At 32.6% G+C, this 20881-nt stretch overlaps 1 protein-coding gene across 1 annotated transcript in view; it reads left to right on the forward strand.

Moving 5' to 3' along the window:
- The first annotated feature begins 620 nt into the window (after positions 1-620).
- LOC129216374 (enhancer of polycomb homolog 1-like) overlaps positions 621-20881 on the forward strand; it is a 67951-nt gene continuing 47690 nt past the window's right edge. Inside the window, exon 1 of the mRNA XM_054850587.1 lies at positions 621-1000. Within this exon, the coding sequence (XP_054706562.1) occupies positions 848-1000 (153 nt within the window). The 5' untranslated portion in view covers positions 621-847. The remainder of the gene's footprint in view (positions 1001-20881) is intronic.

Consider the following 20881-nt stretch of genomic DNA (forward strand, 5'->3'; position numbering starts at 1 on the left):
AAGACTGTCTGGTCAGTTTTTAATAACATATTCCAGGATAAGAATTATGAATTATGCTTCGAGTTTTATGCTTAATATACAAAACAAGAAAGAGCTTATTGCAGTGTAATAATCAATTCACTTGCAAGAATATGAAATGCTTTGATACATCATCTTTGAAGCAGCACTGTGATCTGGGAGGGGAAAAGGGACAAGGGGAAATTTACTGTTGCGAAAAAAACAAGAAAAAAAGTAGATTACACTGGAACGACTATTCCAATAGTTGAGTTTTCTCACAATAAAGCTTGCAGAATAAGCTTTCTCTTAAATGAGTTAATTTGCTGAATAGACGTGAGGGGAAATACCAAATTAGGGACTCAAACTAATCGTTAGAAACGTGGTCATTTTATAAGTTAACAAAGTAATTTTGCTCAAACATATTAAATAATATTTTATTTTTGTGTAGAAAATAACGTTTAAAATTCACGTTTTTAATTTTGCTTATTTATAACAGAAACAGAAACTACTTGATGCTAAACGACGAGCCATTTACAAAACAAAACTGTCCTCTGAAAATTTCTTCAGTCGTAGATGGCGCCAGAGGGAAAGTTTTTGTCGAAATATTGTGGGAAGAATGGATGTCGTCCGCCATGATGGACGGTCAAAATCGTTGTAACATCTCAAAGTTCAAAGTTGATTTAAACATTGTTCCTGTGCAAGAAACTCACCAAAATGTCATGGATTAACATCAAAGGATTTCGAACTTTATCGAGGAGAAAAAGTTCCCGTTTTCACGGGCTTTTGAACTCGCATCAAGCCGTTTTTTCGGCGAGCCTCGTGTTCGTAGGGACTTGTGACGGTTGGGCCAATGAGTAAGTTGTCGTTTAGGGCTAGGGCGCTGGACGCCTCAAAGCCCATGCCCATATATTATATGGACGATGTTCCTGAATTCCAGGATTTCGCTACTATCAATCGGGCTGTTCCCCAAATGCCCACTGGGATGGAAAAAGAGGAAGAATGTGTAAGTAATATGCATTTAATATATACTGCATTGTGATTGGTTAATTCATCATTGTGGCGGGTTCTTAAATTTTTATCTGTTCTCTTGAAATAATGGTGATTAATATAATTTCATCATCTTGTTTACTGATTATATATGAAGCTAAGAAGGAGAATCATTGATCAGATGTCTCATAAAAAATCAAATATGCAAATGATACTATATGTTTTTGTCTTGGGTTCGAGGCAATATGCAGGCAGCCATTTTGTTTTTGTTTTGTTTTTTGTTTTGGTACATAGTAAGCTTAAACTATTGCTGAAAACTTTGTATTACGTCTTTAAATTGTATTTGTTGCTTTTACGTTCTACTCTTGCTTATTTATTATCCAGATAAAATTCTTACCATATAGCTAAACTTAGAATTATAAATCATCAATTCGTATGTAGTAAATAGTGATGCCACAAATATAAAATTGTTTCCTAATTTACATGCGATTTTTTTAACAAAATACTCAAGAAGTGAAAATATAATTGTTGACATTTTTTGTTGTAGAATCTCGACTTTCCGATCAATTGTTTTTGATCACATAATTGAAGATTTTGAAATTTTGCACGTTCCTCAAAATGTAAACATTGCGTCACGAAACGAAAACAAAAGCATGCGTTTGACACATGTCCATTTAAAAGGAGTGCATGCATAATACTCTGTCTTTCATCTTTATTAAAGGGAGGTCTTTGTCTTTCGAAAAGTTTTCCTTATTGTTTAAACTATTATCAATAGTTTTCAGGTCAAAATATTTCATACTTTAATACAATTTCACGTCTTCATTAAATCCCATAATCGTGAACATTATTAAATCCCACAATTGAGGCACATCTATCCAATAATTAATATTTAATTTTGTTCTTCTGCCCCAGTTTTACTTATAAATTTTTTACTTTAATTTTTTTTAATTTATTTTTATTTATTTATTTACTTATTTATTTATTTTTTGTCTTTCTATAAATGACAGCAGGGTTGCAACGCCGCAGGGAATCCTGAAGAAACAAGAAAAATACAGGAAATTCAAAAAACCATACAAACACGGAAAATACTGGAAATAAAAAAAAATAGGTTTAAAAACCTGGAAAATACAGGGAATTTCACGACTTTAAAAAATGAAATTGCAAAAATAATGCCTAAATATATAAACTACCAATAAATAAATAAATAAAAGTTAAAATTAAAAATATATATATGAATGAATGGAATAAAATTAAAAATTGTAATTTTGCTTAACATTTTTTTTAAAAGTAAATATTAAAATATCTATCATAAAAGCACAATTTATTGAATGTTTTGTTTGACATGCATCTTGAATTTTCTGCTAATTTTATTTAGAAAGCATGATATTAGTGATCAATATTTAAAGTTCTGCTCACTTTAAATTTTTTCCTTTTAAGGTCCAAGTAATGAATGGTTGTGATTTTTTTTTTTTTTTTTTTTTTTTAACACACTATTATTTCAGTTTTGATGAACTATTTTTTACTTCTGCTTATTTAATTTATTTATTTGTATTTTTTCCCCTAATGAAACTATCAGGATGGTTAATTCTTTATATGAATATCAGTGTTAGCTTGTTTGTAAAGCTGCATACTCATACAGGGAAAATACAAGGAATTTTTTGTTCAGAATTGAATGGCAACCCTGAAAAAGATCATCAGTCACTCTATCTTCTCCAGCAATAGCGAAAATGCAGTAGTTTAGATAGAATTTTACTGTCGGGGTTTTCGTCATCTCTAATGCAAATATGAAATTCATTTCTTGCATTGAAGAATGAAGCAAAAATGTTGAGTGAGTTGGCACTTTTTTGAAAAAATAATATGTACAAAATTTAAACAAAACAAACAATTTTTTAAATTTCCTTTTCTTTGCTGTTTTTTTTTTTTTTTTTTTTTTTTTTTTTTGAAGAATAGTAGAGATGTAGAATTTTTCTGGGATCTTGGCAAGCACACTACAGTAGAGTCTTTTACACTATATGAAGTTCTAAATATTAGTTACAAACAAAACAAACTTGCCCAAACGTAAGGCATGCTTCATTTTCAGGTTGCAGTCTACTACGTTTTGGTTCATAAACATACCCTGCACCTAAAAATGGATGTTCGCTACTAATTTATATATATAAAGGTGATTCTTTCTTTGTACTTGATGGCCAGAATGCCCTATAGCAACTACAGCCCTGAAACTTGGCAAAAAATTCGAACTTACTCCGGGGGGTTTGCAAGTCAAAGCCTGAACTCTAAATTTCATATTAGTTTTTTTTAAATAACTGTAATTCAGGGTAGATAAGCCACCATATAATGTACGCCTAATCTATAATAATCGATTAAATAAAAAAAAAGTTCATCGGATAAGCTGCCCCATCCTATGCGCCGCAAGAAAGCGAATCAAAACATGCCGCCCGTGTCGATCATTTATTATAGTTTATATTATTTTCTACACAAACAGCAATAAATAAATTTTTTTAATTATAAGAAATAAATAAAAACTTACCTTGTGATTTTCCAAAGAAATAACTTCGCTGAATTCTAAAATCAACGTTATAATTCAATAAGCACTTTTTTTAATTTTTAAAATTTTTTGTTAAGACATGAGAGAAAAATAAAGTAGGTGATAAAAAATGAAGATATAAAGAAAAATAAAATCAACCAAAATAATCACATAGAAATCACAATATATTTACAACTCATTGAAACCTTCGAAAGCAGATTCTTCAATATTGTAATTGAAGAGTAAGAGTAAATCGTCATCCAATTCGCTTTCACAAAACTTTCTGCCAATGGGATTTTACTTATGAATGACAATTCACAGTTATTATGAGTCAGGGGCCAATCCAGGATTTTTTTCTCGCTACCTATTTTTGTGAAAGTATTGCATCATTCTATTTTTGTGAAAGTTTCTTTTATCAGCATTGTTTTTGTGAAATTTTAGACGCATCCTAATTTTTGTAAAAGAAGTAGTGGAACAAGGGAAATGTTATTTCTAAAAGTGTAAATGTCATCTAGTATTATTTTTAACAGGTTTCGTTTTTTGGGGGGGGGGGGGGGGGGGGGGGGGGGCTGAAAACCTAAGAAGTAGAGACGTACCGAGTAGCACTTTGGCCGAGTACCGAGTACTCGGCCTTTCACTACTCGGCTGAGTTACCAAGTACCAATTATGTTTTTAGAAGAACCACCAACACACATGTGATGAATTTTGAACTACTATTGGAATAGTAGTATAGACCTCCTTGTCCATATAATAGTTTTTAAAACTGAATTCCTGCTGAAATTTAATTAAGCATTATATAAAGAATTTTGTCTGCGTCAAAAATTTTATTAAAAAAATTATTTTTAAAAATAAAAAAATGAATAACTAAAAGGTATGATTAATCCAGGGGCGGCAAATAGGGGACAAGAGGGGGCGGTCGCACCTCCAAATTTTTTGAGCAGAATGATAAAAAATGGGGAATTTCAATTAATGTAACTCGCAAATCAATGTTATTTTTTAAAAATCTCGCTAGTTGATGGAACTTGACATATTTCCAGACAAGAGCAAGTGTTTTCCGTTATTTGATGACTTAGAAATTCATGAAAAATTTGCCGGCCTTTTGAGGGGGGAGGGCAGAGGCGTAGCTAAGGGGGGGGTTTGGGGAAACCCCCCCCCCTTGAAAAGTTAGTCTCAAAAAAAAAGAAAAAGAAGAGAGAAGAGAAAGAAAGAAAAAAGGAAGAAAAGGAAAAAATTCCAAGCGATTATATATATATATATATATATATATATATGGGGCATATTCCAAGGTATTTTTGACATTTATGTAGAGTCCGTAACATGACCTTTTTTGCCATAACTTTTTAATTTACTGTTTGATTAGCATATTATTTTATTTTGATCTTTTCCCACCAACACACCAGCTCAGATTAAAATAATTTGCAACTCAAACGGTAAATTAAAAAGTTATGGCAAAAAAAGGTCACGTTACGGACTCTACATAATGTCCAAAATACCGTGGAATGCCCCATATATATATATATATTTATATACACATATATATATATATATTTATATACACATATATATATATATATATATATATATATATATATATATATATATATATATATAAAAGAAGTAACCCCCCCCCCCCCCCCGAAAGTCGGGTCTAGCTACGCCACTGGGGGGGGGGAAGAAAACTGATGAAAATTCATTAACCATGGTTAATTTTAACTAAACAACTAATTTCCTCCTATTGGCTAAATGCTTCATACTTGTGTGTTTAGTGTAACTTTGGTACATCCAATATAAGAGGCTCGTGCAAGTAGTCTGACTGCATGATTTTCACAAGAAAATTCCTTGGTATTTTACATTCATTATGCCCATATTTTAAGTATATGTTTCTTTAACAAGTGTTCGTCACTTTCTTCTGCTGAGAATACATTTCAGCTACTCAATGCATAATATACTTTCTTAGAAAGTTCTTAAAAATACATGCTATTTTTGAACAAAATATCGTACTTCAACAAATACCTTTTCTGGGGCTCTTTAATTATGCAATCTCGGAGTGACACAAGATGGTCTTAAGGAGACCCACAATCATAAAAACTTTTTCTCGATAGTTTCAAAAGCAGCGATTAAACACCTGGAAGAAATCACTTTCGAAAACGGCTCTTTCAATGGTGAAAAAACGGATGCTCTTTAACATGTAGAACTTCGTTTAATTTTTTACTCAATTTGTTTTTATTGTAGAGAGTTTTTGAAAAATGCTTTACTCAATTGTAATATCTTCATTAGCTAACCTTATTTTTCGGCCTGTTCAAGCTTCAGTTCAATCTACACTTGAAACTGTTAATAAATTTAACATAGATGTATTTTTCCAAAAAAACGTGGAGCTTTTCAAAAAAAAAATCTTAATCCGAGCCAATTTTAAAAAAGAGCGGAAAAAATTAATTTTTTAGAGCCAAAAATACAGAAAAATATTTCTCATCAACTCCTTTGTTGAATTCATTAGAAACTGAATCTATTGGTTCATACAAAATATTAAATCATTGTTTGATTTTATATCATTTGGATTTTTTTTCACTGCTTCTATATTATCTGGATTGGATATTGAAAACGAAAAATAAAATGTTTCAATTATGAGTTAAATTTACATGAGGCAAAAAGATTAATTTTGCAAAAAGAGGTTAGACTATGTGGGGCTTCTTTTTTCATCATTGAATAAATTTTAAAGTTGCCTGGGTGATTTTGAAGAACAAGATCTGAAAAGTATGTTTTCATACGTAACTTTTGTTAATTTAATTGTTTTTTAACTATTCCAAACAGCTCGACTAATCAAGAAAGATCATTTTCAATTTTAGGAGGTAAGGGAATCAATTTCGAAGCATAATGGGGGAAAAAACTTATCTTTAGCATTCTGGCAAAAAAAACACGACACGGGGCATTGATGGTAACAGTCTAGTTAATTTAGTAACAAGATTTCACGCCTGATTTTTGCAATCTGAAAGAGCAGGAAAACTTTACCATAAGGTAAAAATTGTATTATCAAGACGTTCTATATGAGTAACATGTAATGAAATGAATGAAAATTTTCGTTACAAAAATTTAAATTGTTAATAAACACTAATTTTTATTAATATCAAACACATTTTATGATTACTTCCTGTTAGCCAATATGTGTTTTATTCCATACTAAGCCAGTTATTAATCGACCCCCCAAATGAAACGTCGAAATGCCGCCCCTGGATTAATCAAGTTGGAGTTAAAACAAATTACAGTAAAATCCCTCTAATGTGGACACTAACAGGACAATTTTTTTTTTGTCCGCAACAGAGAGGTGTCCGCAGGATGGGTTTAATAATGTTATTTGCATTGGAACTGGGGAATAAAAAATTGTCCGCATAGGAGGGTCGTCCGTTAGGAGGGGTTTCACTGTATACCAATCAATTATAGTTTTAGTCCCCCAAACATAAATAATTTTCAAAATCAGATAAAACAAATGTGCAGGAACACTGCTGACACGTGTTTCTGCCCGCCCCCGTTACAAGGAACGTCTTTTTCAGTGCATAACATGTGAGCTAAAGAATGTAAAGACATTCGACAAGAAAATCCGACTTTTGACGGATGCCTCTAAATCCACGAGCTCCCATTTTATGCATTGAAAAAGATATTTTCTTGTAACGCCAAAACACGTGTCTGCAGTGTTCTTGCACTGTGCTTTTAACATTGTTTTATTTCCTTTTATTTTTTAACCAAAGGTATTTTTATATTTTTTATAACTAATTTTTGTTTGTATCAAAAATCCATTTTTAATCTAAAAATTCCATATTTTCTATGCTTACCTTTTTTGCATAATTTTTAATAAATAAGTTTTATTAACTTTGGGGACATTAAAATAAAGATTTATTCCATTAAAGCATTACAAACTTAATTTTTCTCAAAATTTAAATTTGACTTAAAAATTTTAACTGTAAATGATTGCAGAATATGACGCTTTATAAATTTTAATATCTTTCTTGGACAATATTCAATTTTTTGCAACTACTTGGTATTGGCCGAGTATCTGATCAGAATTTGGCCGAGTACCGAGTACTCGGCAAATTGGCCGAGTAGGCCGAGTACCGAGTACTCGGTACGTCTCTACTAAGAAGTAAGAAAAATACCATCGTAATTTCAGCTTAATGGTCTATGTACTGTGTACAAAATAGGAAATTATGAGAAAAACGGTTCCTCAAAACAGATGTTTAAAGATTGCGATAATATTGCATAAATACACTTTGGTGTGAAACAGCTAAAAATTAGTTAAAATACTACAAAAATATTTCTATTTAAGCGATTGTTCATGTAAACCTGCTTAGAATTTTATTTTATGAGTATATTTTGTTTTAAACAGAGAAACAAATTTTATATTTTAAAATGCGAATTTTTGAGAAATTTTCGATGTTTTTGTGAAGCTACTGATTTTATTACTTGATTTTTGTGAAAGTACCGATTTCAAAATAGGATTTTTGTGAAGGTACCGAAAAACGGTAGCAAAATCAGCCTGTATTGGGCCCTGTGAGTTGTATTTCATAATTGCAATAAAAGTGACAAAAAGTATTTTTTCAATAAAACTAACTGAAAATGCAATCTTGAAACAGAATTTGGAGCATCCAAAATTCTGTTTTTTTTTTTTTTAAATTATATGAGTAAAGACCTCCGAAATGTGGGTTTCTAACATTTTTGCGAATAATACTGTTCAGTATCCCTTGAAGGGTTCAAATGCGCGATTTAAGGCCCTTCAGTTTAAAAATGATTAGATAAAAAAACAATATTTTCAGGGGCGACCAACATACCTACCTTTTCTACCATTTACTTTTCCTGGATAATTTTAAAAAAAAATTGTCTTCTTGAAAATCAGAGTTAAGTGTAAAAAAATACACACGCCCTCAAAATATGCTTTAACTAGGAGTAGTGATGTAAAATACCTGGGTATTTATTTTTGGGGGTAAATACTCGGGGTATATACCCGGGTATTTATTTCAAAAATTTTCATTCGTCTAAAATACTTTTCTATGTGTATCTCACAGGGTCTATTCCAAAAGTAATGCAGTTTTTTCTTAATGTAATTTATTGAACAGATTTGCACAAATACTTAAAATTCTTCAAAGTAATGTCCTTGTTCTTCTGCACATTTCTTCCATCGTCTCTGCCAAGACTGGTAGGTGCCCTGAAAGGTGTTTTTGGGGACCTCCCCTTAAGGTCTTTGTCAGGGCTAATTGGATCTCTTCTAGGGATGAAAAATGGATTCATTTCAGGTCTACCTTAATCCGAGGGAACAAAAAGAAGTCTGTCGGGGCGACGTCAGGACTATAGGGGGCTGGGACAGCGTTTTCACCTGGTGTTAAGCCAGAAACTTGCGATTCGCAGCGTGTTATGGCAAGGTGCTTCGGCACAAATATTATGTATTTTGTACTTCATAGTCCATTGAAAGACGAGATTGATTATTACATGATTTATTCCGATTGATTATTACATGATTTATTCAAGGACAACATTTCGCCGTACGTACCACCCCATATTGAAACTATATCTGGACTGGGAGTTGAAGTCGAAGTTACAATGGTAGAAGAAGTAGAAATTAATACACAATTCTCTCACACTTATTTAAAACGTTAAATATTTACAAATAATATATATATGTGTAGAATATAATAAATATATACAAAATGTGAGAACCAATAAAGTAAATTAAAATAATTGTTAAAAGTTATTTACAATAATGATACAATAATTCTGCAATTTTTTTTCCTTCATAGATTTAACTTTCTGATAGGTTTTCGTTGACGGTTTGATCTCCTTAAAGGAACTGGAGTGCCAGGGACACAAGCTTTTGCGATATTGTTCTTTTTAGGCACTGTTTGAGCCACTGTCGATTTTGCTGATGTTTGGGACAGAGCATTGGGTTCACTGACTTCATTATTTTGTGATGTAGCAGGTGGTTGATGCACTTCTTCATGACGTCTCAAAGGGAGATCACTTTATTGACTGGTTGTTAAAGAACTGTGTGATGGAAGTGAGAAGTGTACTCTTCTGTGTAAAGAAAAATCTGAAGACGATTTGCTTACTGGTTGAAGTGACTTAGGAATTATAACTCTATCTCCTCTAAACAAAATTCCGTCTTGAAGAATTATAGTAGGATTGAATACATTCCCTACCACAACATCATATTTGAACTTTTTAAATTATCATCTTTTTCTGTTTCATGTTTTATTCTCCCTGTGGTTAAAATTTCTGTTGAGATCCAATTGATAATAAATTGTTTATATGCTTGTGATTCGTCAATACTATTTATTTGATTAATTGAAATTGGTAAAGGGGTATCTGGGAAGGTAATCTGCATTCGAGTGTTTATCAGATTTTCTATGAACTATTGTGTAGTTGAAATTTGAAAGAAAATGAGTATATCGAAGCATTTGTGATGCAGACATTACTGGAAGACTTTTCTCTGGATGGAAGATGGCGTAAATAGCTTTGTTGTCGAGAATTAAAGTGAATTTTCTTCCAAAAATGTAGTCATAAAATTTTTTGCAAGCAAACACAACCGCAGTTGCCTCACGATAGAGTTGACTATAATTTTTCTCGGCAGCTGTTAAACTTCTTGAAGCAAAAGCGATTGGGCGTTCAGTTCCATCAGGCATTGCATGTGATAGAACTCATGAGAATCCAAAGGGGACTGGTATCGGTGGCTAAGGTAACCAGAAGATCTCGGTCATAAGGTACAAGGGCTTGATTACTTGCAATAACTGATTTTGCATTTAAAAAAGCAGCTTCACACTGTACAGTCCATTTGAAGCGAATGTTTTTGCATAAGAGTTTGTTAATGGATGAAGAAGACTAGATGCATCTGGAATAAATTTCGAGTAATACATTACCAAACCAATAAATTTTCGGACATCATCGACCTTTTTAGGTTGAGGTGTTTCAGAGATAGCTTTGATTTTGTCTGGTGATTTGTGAAGTCCAGCAGAGCTGATAATGTGTCCTAGATACTGAACTTTTTCTTCAAGAAATTTACGTTTGGCAAGGTTTAAATGCAGATTAAATTCACGTAACTTTTCAAGCACTTTAAATAAACGTTCTTGACATTCTTGTTTGGTTTTACCCTGGATACAGGGGTCGAAGTAGTCCTATATATCCTATATTTTCAAGAAAAGCATCAAAATCGTACTATATTTCCTATATTTTTAGAAAATGTCCTATATTTCCTATATTCCCGTTTTTCGTTGTTGTTGAACCAGGAGGACATTAATTCTACAAGTTTTGGTGCATGGTGCACTAAAGGAAAAGATGATTTTACCGCTTTTTGCCATTTCTCAACTGTTCAGTGACCATAAGCAATAGTGGATTTTCGCAATTGAGGCTGCATGCTAAAACATTCAAGCAATTCTGAAAAACGTCAAGAGGATCTTTCTCAAGCTCTGTTTGTTCTTAATGCAAGTGTTAAAGGGTTCAGATTAGATATAAAATCAAAGAACAGAGAAATTAGTACTTGGGTCATGAGTGAGGAAGAAAAAATAAAAATTTTCTTTGTTCAAGTTTTGTTTAATTATTTCGTCTATAAAGTACACTTTTTTTTCAAAAATTATTCTTTCAACTGCAGGAAAGTCATTTCAGATGTAAAAAATAATTTTATTTGAGATTTTTTTAAAACAAAATCATTGATAAGAATAAATAAATAATATATGATATGTATTATTTATTTTTTCATAGCAAATTTATTCATATAATGTGTCCTATATTTGTCCTATATTTTTTGCGGAAAATGTCCTATATGTGACAAGTCGATCAATTCTACCCCTGTGGATAATTAAATCGTCGAAATATGCTATTATACCCTCTAAATCTTGAACAAATTGATCCATAAATTTTATGAAATTCATTTGGAGCAATTTTTATACCAAAAAATAGCCGTTAAGCTAAATATATACCACGACGGGTTGAAATAGTTTGAAATTTAGCACTTTCTTCATCGACTTTCATGTGCAAATATGCTTTGTGAATATCTAAGGTACAGAAAAATTTTCCATCTCGTAATTTATTAAAAATATCCTCGATTCTAGGAATTGAATGTTGTGCATTTTGCAGCTAATTATTAACTGTGACTTTAAAATCTGCACAAATGTGTACAGAACCATCAGATTTTGGAACAACAACTAGGGGTGTTCCCCCATTCAGAAAAGTCAGTTTTTTCAATTATACCTTCTGCTTCTAATTTATCAAGCTCTTCCTCAACTTTATGTTTTAAGGCGTATGGAACAGAACGAGGTTAATAAAAACTGGTTTAGCATCTGGATTTAATTTTAGGGAGCATGTGTAATTAGGAATACAACCAACCTTAAGTTCAAACACATTTGAATATGAATCAAGAATTTTCGAAACAGAAACATCGACACAAGGAACATTTGAAATTTTGTTGAGGTCATGTAAATTTGTGCTTAATTTTTTAATCCAATCTCGTCCTAAAATAGAACAATTTTGACTTATAAATCTTCAAAACTTGAATTATTTTCATAAGAAACATTTAATTGTACAATACCAAGTGGCTTGAAAATCTGACTCGTGTAACTTCGAAAACACACATCTGTTCTTTGAATTGGAATTTTAAGTTTTAACTTCTTAAATTCATCAATATTCATTATGCTTACTTTACTTCCTGAATCACATTCGAATTTATGTTTTAAACCATTTAATTCGATAATAGCATACATCTTATCATTTGCATAATTATTAGAAAAAACATCATAAATTTGATTTACAGCAAGGTCATCTTGATCATGTATAATGTTGTTGACATTTTGGTTTCTTGTTTTGTTTTTGATTAAATAAGAAATGCAAACCGAAACTGAATGTCCACGTTTTGAACAATATTTGCAAGTTAGTTTATTCTTTAAAAAAAAATTTTGGGTTTTATGGTTAGATTTCCCGCAATGTAAACATAATCCCTCTAATCCAAGCTCTTTAAAATTAACACCTTCAGATTTCATGGGTGATTTTGAGTGACTTCTGAATTTTGCATTTTCATTTTTGGTTTGAAGTGGACGTTTATTTTTCATGCTACCGAGTGATACTTTATTAACAGAATTGAAAAATTACTCTTATATACTTCCTTGTTCTCAATTTTTGCAGCTTCAATAGCTAAAGCAATTTCGATTGTCTTTTCGAACGTAATATCACCTTGTTGCAACAATTTTTCACGAATATCAGAATCAGACAATCCTTGAATAAATTGAGAACGTAATAATAAATTTAACATAGATTTCGAACAATCACTTGAATTACATTGAGAAACAAATTCAGAATTTTTCGTAAGATCTTTTAATGAAGAAATGAATGTAGATATCGCGACTCACCATGATTTTGCAGTCTTGAAAAAAGTTGATGCTGTTCGGTCAAAACGTTCGGTTTTGGCGATAGATGCTGTTTTAGTAATGACAGCAATTCTTTATAAGTTTTAGTTGAAGGTAAATCAGGAGCAGTTAAACTAGACAGAAGCTGGTATTGGCGGGAACTGAGGCAGTTGATCAAAACTAAAACTTTTAGTTCTTCTGTTTCCGTATCCTCATTCGATAACCCTTTTAATTTGAAGTAGTTTTCCAATCTCTGTGAATAACAATCAAAAGATTCCGATGATTCATCAAATTGATCAAAGGATAAATTTAGGGCAGAGATACATGAAATACACCGCCAGCTCAGTCAATTCCAGCCGAGGACTGCAGTTTCGTGCTTATTAGCACTCATCAGCACGGCATAGGAGTGACTGTGCTGGAGGTGGAAAAACCTCTTAAAGAAGCCTAGAGTGCCAAACAAACTGGTGGCTAGTACAGAATTAGCACTGACCAGACGAGTGACCGAAACAATGGTTCGATTCAAACTTACTGAATATACCTGCCTTGCATTCAATATTCAAGTCGAACCAAACCAATGTTTCGGTCACTCGTCTGGTCAGTGCTAATTCTGTATTAGCTACCAGTTTGTTTGGAACTCTAGGCTTCTTTAAGAGGTTTTTCCACCTCCAGCTCAGTCACTCCTATGCCGTGCTGATGAGTGCTAATAAGCACGAAACTGCAGTCCTCGGCTGGAATTGACTGAGCTGGGCGGTGTATTTCATGCAGTAATATTAAGTTTATTCACAAAATCTTGAAGAGCTTCGACTAGCTGCATAATTTCAGCCATTATCTATTCACATCGTCGCCAAATTATTATATATTTTTTACTTCATAGTCCATTGAAAGACGAAATTGATTATTACATGATTTATTCAAGGACAACATTTCGCCGTACGTGTACGTACCACGCCATATCGAAACTATATCTGGACTTCGAGTTGAAGTCGAAGTTACAATGGTAGTAGAAGTAGAAATTAATACACAACAACAAACTTGCCTCAGACTTTTCTCATCGCTAAATCTTGAGTAGTGCAAAACACAGCAGTAGACGACATGTTCAGTTCGTTTGCAACCATCTTGATAGTCAATCTAGGGTCTAAGTTCAACAATTGAGGAACACGAGCCACATTATTGTCGGTTTTGCTGGTTGATGGCCACCCAGAGCGTTGTTCATCTTGAACCTCTTCCCAGCCCTCGTTAGAGGTCTTTAACCAGCTCAAAACTTGTGAATATGACAGAGAAGAGTTCCCGTAAGCCTCACCATGGGCACCTATACAGGGGGGCAAGTGGGGGCTCAAGCCCCCTCTTAGAAATTAGAATTTCCTTGCTTTTAGTACTTTTTTCTTTGCAAAAATGTAAAAACATTTCTTTTCCAGCCATTAATGAATAAGTTATTAAAAATTTCAAATTTTAACTAATCGGAACTGAAATCTGTTTCTATGAAGAAATATCCTACTAAATTATGAGGAAAATATCTGAGCCCCTCTCCCCCATTAAAATTTTGAATATGGGTGCCCCTAAGCCTCACGGATCATTTTGTTAGTCCCCTCAAGAGATTTTGTTGGTTAAGCAACAAAACTTAATCGGGTACCATTTTTCTAGTTACATGGTCAATGTGCAGAGGATAACATTAACTTACGTCTTGCGACTTCCACAGCTCGGGGAACCCTGAGACTGATTTTCCGGAAAACCTTAGGGTCCCCCCTCATCTAAACCAAGTAGTAAGATTATACTCCTACCAATAAAAGCGGCCTGGTAAAAACCATTGTATTGCTTTCAGAATGCACCTTGTATAACCAACCATATACAAAACAATAAATTTTTGCCCAAAAATTGTATTTTGATCACATAATTTAAAGAATTATTGTGTGAAACAACTTAGCAATCTAATATGATGTTCACATTAAATGTGTTGGATATGCCTAATCAATGTTGATAGCCAAATTTCAGATATAAAAAGCCATTCTACAAAAGCTAAAAAGCTTAACTGATTACAAAAAAAAGCAAACCTCTTCTCCAATTATGACATTGAAAAGAAGGATTCTTTGTTTCACGATATGTTTCTTCAGGGTTCGTACGCCCTTGAAAAACCTTGTAAAGTGCTTGAAAAAAAAAAGTTCATTTTCAAGTGCTTGAAAAAGTTTTAAAACCTTGAAAAAGTTTCTTGGTGCTTAAATTCTTTCAAAAATCATCGGATTGTGCTTAAAACCTTTAATAAAGTATTTTACTAATGTTATTTTCTGAACATGCGTTCGATTTGCAACATCGCGAAAAATCGCTTCCCTGTTTGGGAATTCAATCCTTTTCCATCTTGTAAATATTTTGAAGTTTTTTACAATCGGAAGCTATTTTGACGTATAGTACTTCAGATTAGTTTATTTTTTGTTTAATTTCCATGTCTAAAAAAGGAATTATTTTGTAAACCATAACAACATTGAACTTTCCCGAATTTCGCGAAAAATTTCTCTGTTTTTTGAAACATCCTGCAAATATAATATTTTGGCTAATTGATTGTTATTTTCGCATATACTACCTCAGATTAGCATATTTTATGGTTAATTTTAGTAAAATATTAATAAATTTGTTTTATGGAAAACATGCCAACGTTGAACTTACTCAGACTTCGCGGAAAATTGCTTCTCGTGTTTGAAATTTGAATTTTTTTGCATCTTCCAAATATTTAAATATTTTGGTTAATCAGATGTTATTTTCATACATGCTACCTTAGATTATGTTTAATTTTATGATGTATTTTATGTTTAATTTTAGTAAAAAATTAATGAATTTATTTTATGGGAAACATGCCAGCATTGAACTTGATTTGTGACAATTTGCTTCTCTTGTTTGAGGTTTCAACCCTTTTGCAACTTGTAAATATTTTTATATTTTCTGGCAATTAGAAATTATTTTGACACATGCTACATAAGATTAGCTTGTTTATATTATTTTTAATAACTAAAAAGTTAATTATTTTTGTTTTGTTTAATTACATATATACTTGCTTAATTTTGCAATTTTGATTTTAATTTTATCATTAGCTAATTCTTGGTTATTACAGATTTAAAAAAAAAAAATTAATTTAAGCGATTGAGCACTTAACATTTTGACTTAAAGTTTGTATTTTAATGATAAAGTTGAGTTATACAATTTTGTAAAGTTGAATTTATAAGTACATCATTCTTTTATGTCTGCTAAAATAATTAAGGTATATAACACGGGTGATTGTGTTTTGGTTATTCACTGGAAATCCAGTAGAGTTCGTTATGCTTTCACCTCCCTACTTCCAATTTTCCCCCTTTACCACAAATATTCAAAATTACTACTTTTGTTGGATTGTGGGGCATTTGGAACAGCTTATCAGAAGAGGCTGTAATCAGCAAAGGGGTAGATAGCTTAAGGAAGGTCATTGATATTCATTGGGGTCAAATAAATTGACTAGGACCAACCTAGTTAGGCCCTTTGCTTGTTGCTGGTTATCAACAGGCACTTATCTGTGCAATATTTTAACTTCATAAATTATTTTAACATAAGAAATGAATTTTATATGTATCAAAAGTAATTGCTGTACACATGTATATTTAAGTAATAGGGATCTTAATTTTCAAAATTATCCCCCGACCCCGATTAGCTCGGTGAAACTTACAGGTGATTTTGTATGAAATCGATTGATTGATTTATACTTTGATACCCATAAATAATTATCAAAAGTCTAATACTATTAAACTTAGTGCAACCGGAAATTACCTTCTGGGTTGTGTTTTTGATCCTAACCGCCCTTATATGTGTATGAACCACTATCAATCAAAACCTCCTCTAGCCATTCCATTGAATTTAGGCATTGTGGTTTCTTCTGATAAAAATTTAAATCACTCAGAAAAGGTTCTTTTTTTTTATTTATTTTAATTTTTTTTTATAAATATTAACTTTCATATTCTGTAAAATATACTTCTTTGAATGTGAATATTTCAAAAATTAAACCTCGTAGGACCTGCTCCTCTTTATGACCAAGTTTTTCAGACATTTGCAGAAAAACTTTCAACACAGCGTGGATCTTTTTTTTTTTATCAGAGTCTGTTGTTGTAGAAAAGGCAATTTTGTTTTGCTTTACTTTTTTATATTATTACCTATTATTTATGTGTTTGCATTGAATGAAATCTTTATACAATATTTTTAGTACAAATTTATGACATTGCCTTGAAAAAAAATTTTTTTGCCTTGAAAAGTGCTTGAATTTTTTTCTCCCTTAAGGGTATGAACCCTGTTCTTTCATAATTTCTTTAAGTCTTTCAATAAAAAATATTATAAACTATGTAAAACATATGTATCAGTTTTACCAATTATTTCATATTTAGATTTAAAAAAAAAAATCCCATTCGCTTTTTGCATTTTTTTGTAAAATATCCAGTTTTTGGGTAAATACCCAAAAAATATTTACCTACCCGCTGTTTACCTAATCCACATCACTAACTAGGAGAAAAATTAAAATGTAGCAAGAGAGATTGAAGTGGATGGAGAATATGGAAATAGTTACATCAGTAGTTCTAAGTGTTTGAGGGTAAAAATAAAAAGTGAAACAAAACTTTATCAAGAGGTTTTAGAGAGAATGATATTTAAAATAAAATAAGAGTAGAAAAAAAGATTTAAGGTCATTAAGGCTATTTAAGGTCACCAAAGCATCAGATAGTTCAAAAAAAGTTTTATACCTGGGGCCGCAGATGATTTCCATTTCAAGCAAATAAAAATACTAGGCTGGAAATTAAAAATTTCACTATCGAAAATCTAAGTTTAAATGGTTTTGAAAGTGAAAACTGTTGGAGGGTGTTTCATATTATTTATCGATAAATAAAAAACTGGGACATAACCAAAAAAGGGGAAGAGTGAGATCCAAAAGCTTATAACCTCCTTTTTAGTCCCCAAAGCTAGCCTAAAGTGTGTTTTTAAAACTTTGCTTTTTAAGGAATTCCTGGGAAAAACGCTCAAGCCCCCATCCCTTAGTTTAACGTCATTAAAGATGGCCCACAACAGTGAATTTGGGATTTCAGCTTCAAGAAACTTCAAGGACAGCGTTTCTGCCGCAATGGACCTAAAACGTCCCCTCTATCATTAAAAAGCATCAAAAATCAGTCTCGAAAAAAATTCGGAGGTCCCTTCTCTCTCCTCAGAATAAAAATGGATGAAGACCACATTCCACTTTGAAATTGGGGGGAAACTCCTGCACACGGGTCATGCATGGGTGCAAGCTGTAGCGGATTTTGGGGGGGGGGGCAAGGGCCCTGTGCCTCCCTAAAAGGATTAATTTATTTAACTGTTTCATTCACTATTTTTTAATTGACTTCTCAATAACATTTTAAAAAATGCAAAATGAAAGAAATCATAGTTTCTTGGGAAAACCATGATATTAATGGAAACGACATGTAATCTAAATCAGAGCCGAATTTAACTCCATGCTGCCCCTAAGCAAATTTGAAATCTGCCGCCCCCTCCCCTTAAAGAAGCAAAAATTCAAAAACACGCAAAAGAAATTCCTTATTTTGGAAATTTTTGCTGACAATGCGGAAAATTTGGAGATACTATTGCAACATATTCTTTTTTATTATTATTTTTTAATTTTTAAAATTGTTTTTTAATGATACCCTAATGTTTCTTCTCATTAGACGTTATGTACGTATGTATGAGACATGTGTGAGCTCTTGCGGGCATTTCATTGTGTTTGTGACATAGGGGTGTCCGTAACGAAACTTGTTAAAAGGTTAAAATTAAGCACATTCCAAAGGACATGTATGTCATATTTTTTTCTTTATTTACTTTATATTATCCATGCAATCGCAATCAAAGCATCAAAAATACAACTTATTTCTGTTACGGACTCTACATTGAATTTTTCTTCAATAGTGACTTAACTGAATTTCAAGCCAAAACTGGTGCTTGGGACAAATAAAGTAAAGGATTATCTCTAACTAGTTTTTACTCGCGGCTTCGCTCACGTTGATGTAGTTTTTTTTCAATCGATTGAAGTTAACAGTCAACAGAAGCAGAGATTAAATAGTTACCAAAAAAAGGTTTGTCCCCAGTTTTGCCGACATTTCAAATGGCTTCCCCATTTTAATGTGTCAAAAGGTATGATTTAAGCTAAATATCCGGGGGGAGGGAATTAATGAAATGTCGGCGAAACTTGGAAGACACCCAAAAAATCACACAACATAAATCGGGAAAACGTTGTAAAGAAGTTAGTTTGGGTAATTCTCAAAAATTCCAATTTGAGTGAGGTCAAAAATTCTTAAATAAGGTCAAACATTTCCTTTATAATCCTGATCCCCTTCAAATGATGTCCAGCGCTACACCGACGATCTAAATTATTGTATAGCTTCTTTCGGAGAAATCGTCCCAAAATAGGGTCAACAATCACTACACACCTAGTAAGACTAGAGATAAAAGATGGATTTCGCGAATTAATTTTCATTTTAATAGTAGTTTTAATGTTATTTGAGCGTGTTGTTTCACCAATGTGTCGGATTAATTTTAACTTCAATACCTTATACATAGTATTTAATGACCTGAGCTGGGACCTAGTTTATAGCTGAAAGTACTTCCTCAAACGAATTTCAAATTAAAAAACCAAACTGACTAAATCCTGCAACAGGCATCTTCGCTCATTGGCTACAGCAATGTGACGTCACTATATTGGGTGGAATTCGATGATTTTCCTTCAGTTTCTACTAAAAAAAGAAAAATTGAGTGTTTGAAAAATATGCTTTAATTCCTGGATCTTTCCATAACCACAAATTTACATCAACATTCTCTCGATTTTCCGCTGTGGGCTTGTTTTGTTTGCAACCTGCTTTTGGAGGAGTGGCTTTTAGACTCACGCCGTTTGACTTTTTTTAGGTAGCTCTGTTATTTCCAACTCGCTGCATTGCAGACCGCAGTGCTCGCTATTCTCACTAATTTTTCGATTTGATCGCCTTTCGTCTTTACTTTTCACTTGCTATTTTCGATCATCCTTTAATCCCCCCCCCCTGCCCCAATTACTTTTTTTTGCAAACTTTACATGCAAGAATGAAAATTATGTGCGCTCTTAAATTGTCTTTGAGTTGAATTTGAATCACCGGTTGAGTGTGATTGCTAACGGGATGAAATGTTTACGCCACATCAAAGTGCGTACGCATACCAGTTAATACGGGAACTATCAGGGATTTTGAAGATTTTAATGAGAATGGGAATTCTGGAAAAAAATCGGAGGCAAATTTCAAGCTGGTTTGAAACACCGATGGGCAACTGTTCCTGCATTTTTGAAATGTTTCTGGTAAAATACTTAAAGAATCACTAAATTCCAATGACTTTCAATCTAACACTAGCTAGAATAGAAATAGTGGGGGGGGGGAGAAAGGAAACAAGAAAAATAACGGCAGCACGAGTTTGCAAAAAAACGCTGCTCTTGCAAAGAGGGTAAGTCCGCAAATTAACCCACAATATAGTGAAGTCTTAACACATTCATATTTTGAAGAATCTAAGAGGTGGTGGGGGGGGGGGGGGGCTACTCAAAGGCTCCAGAATAAAAAATCGAAAATCTTAATTTTAAGCCATTTTTGAAGTTGGAAGTGGTTTGGGATATCTCCTATGCAAACTAAAGAAAAAGGTCAAAAATGTTTAGGCTGTCTTTAATGATGTAAAAGTGGGGACGGTGACGTTTGAAAAAAAATCGGAAACTGGAGTCTTAAAAACACAAATCCAGGCAATCTTTGGTGAATTTATGAGAGATGGTTTCGGTGTTCTAAACTAAAAATGTTTTGTAGCTGATGCATTAATAACTATTTGAGGCTATACTAAAATGACTTAAGAAAAAGGGTATTTGGGACCCTCTCTCGAAAAAAGTTTGTAATTGAAGTCTTAAAACTTTTAGGTTGTCTTTGGCAATGTCAAGAGAGGGGGGGGGGTCTCTTTAGGCGAAATTCCGAAACTGGAG

This window comes from Uloborus diversus, chromosome 2 (genome assembly GCF_026930045.1).
Source record: "Uloborus diversus isolate 005 chromosome 2, Udiv.v.3.1, whole genome shotgun sequence".
NCBI classification, from domain to species: domain Eukaryota; kingdom Metazoa; phylum Arthropoda; class Arachnida; order Araneae; family Uloboridae; genus Uloborus; species Uloborus diversus.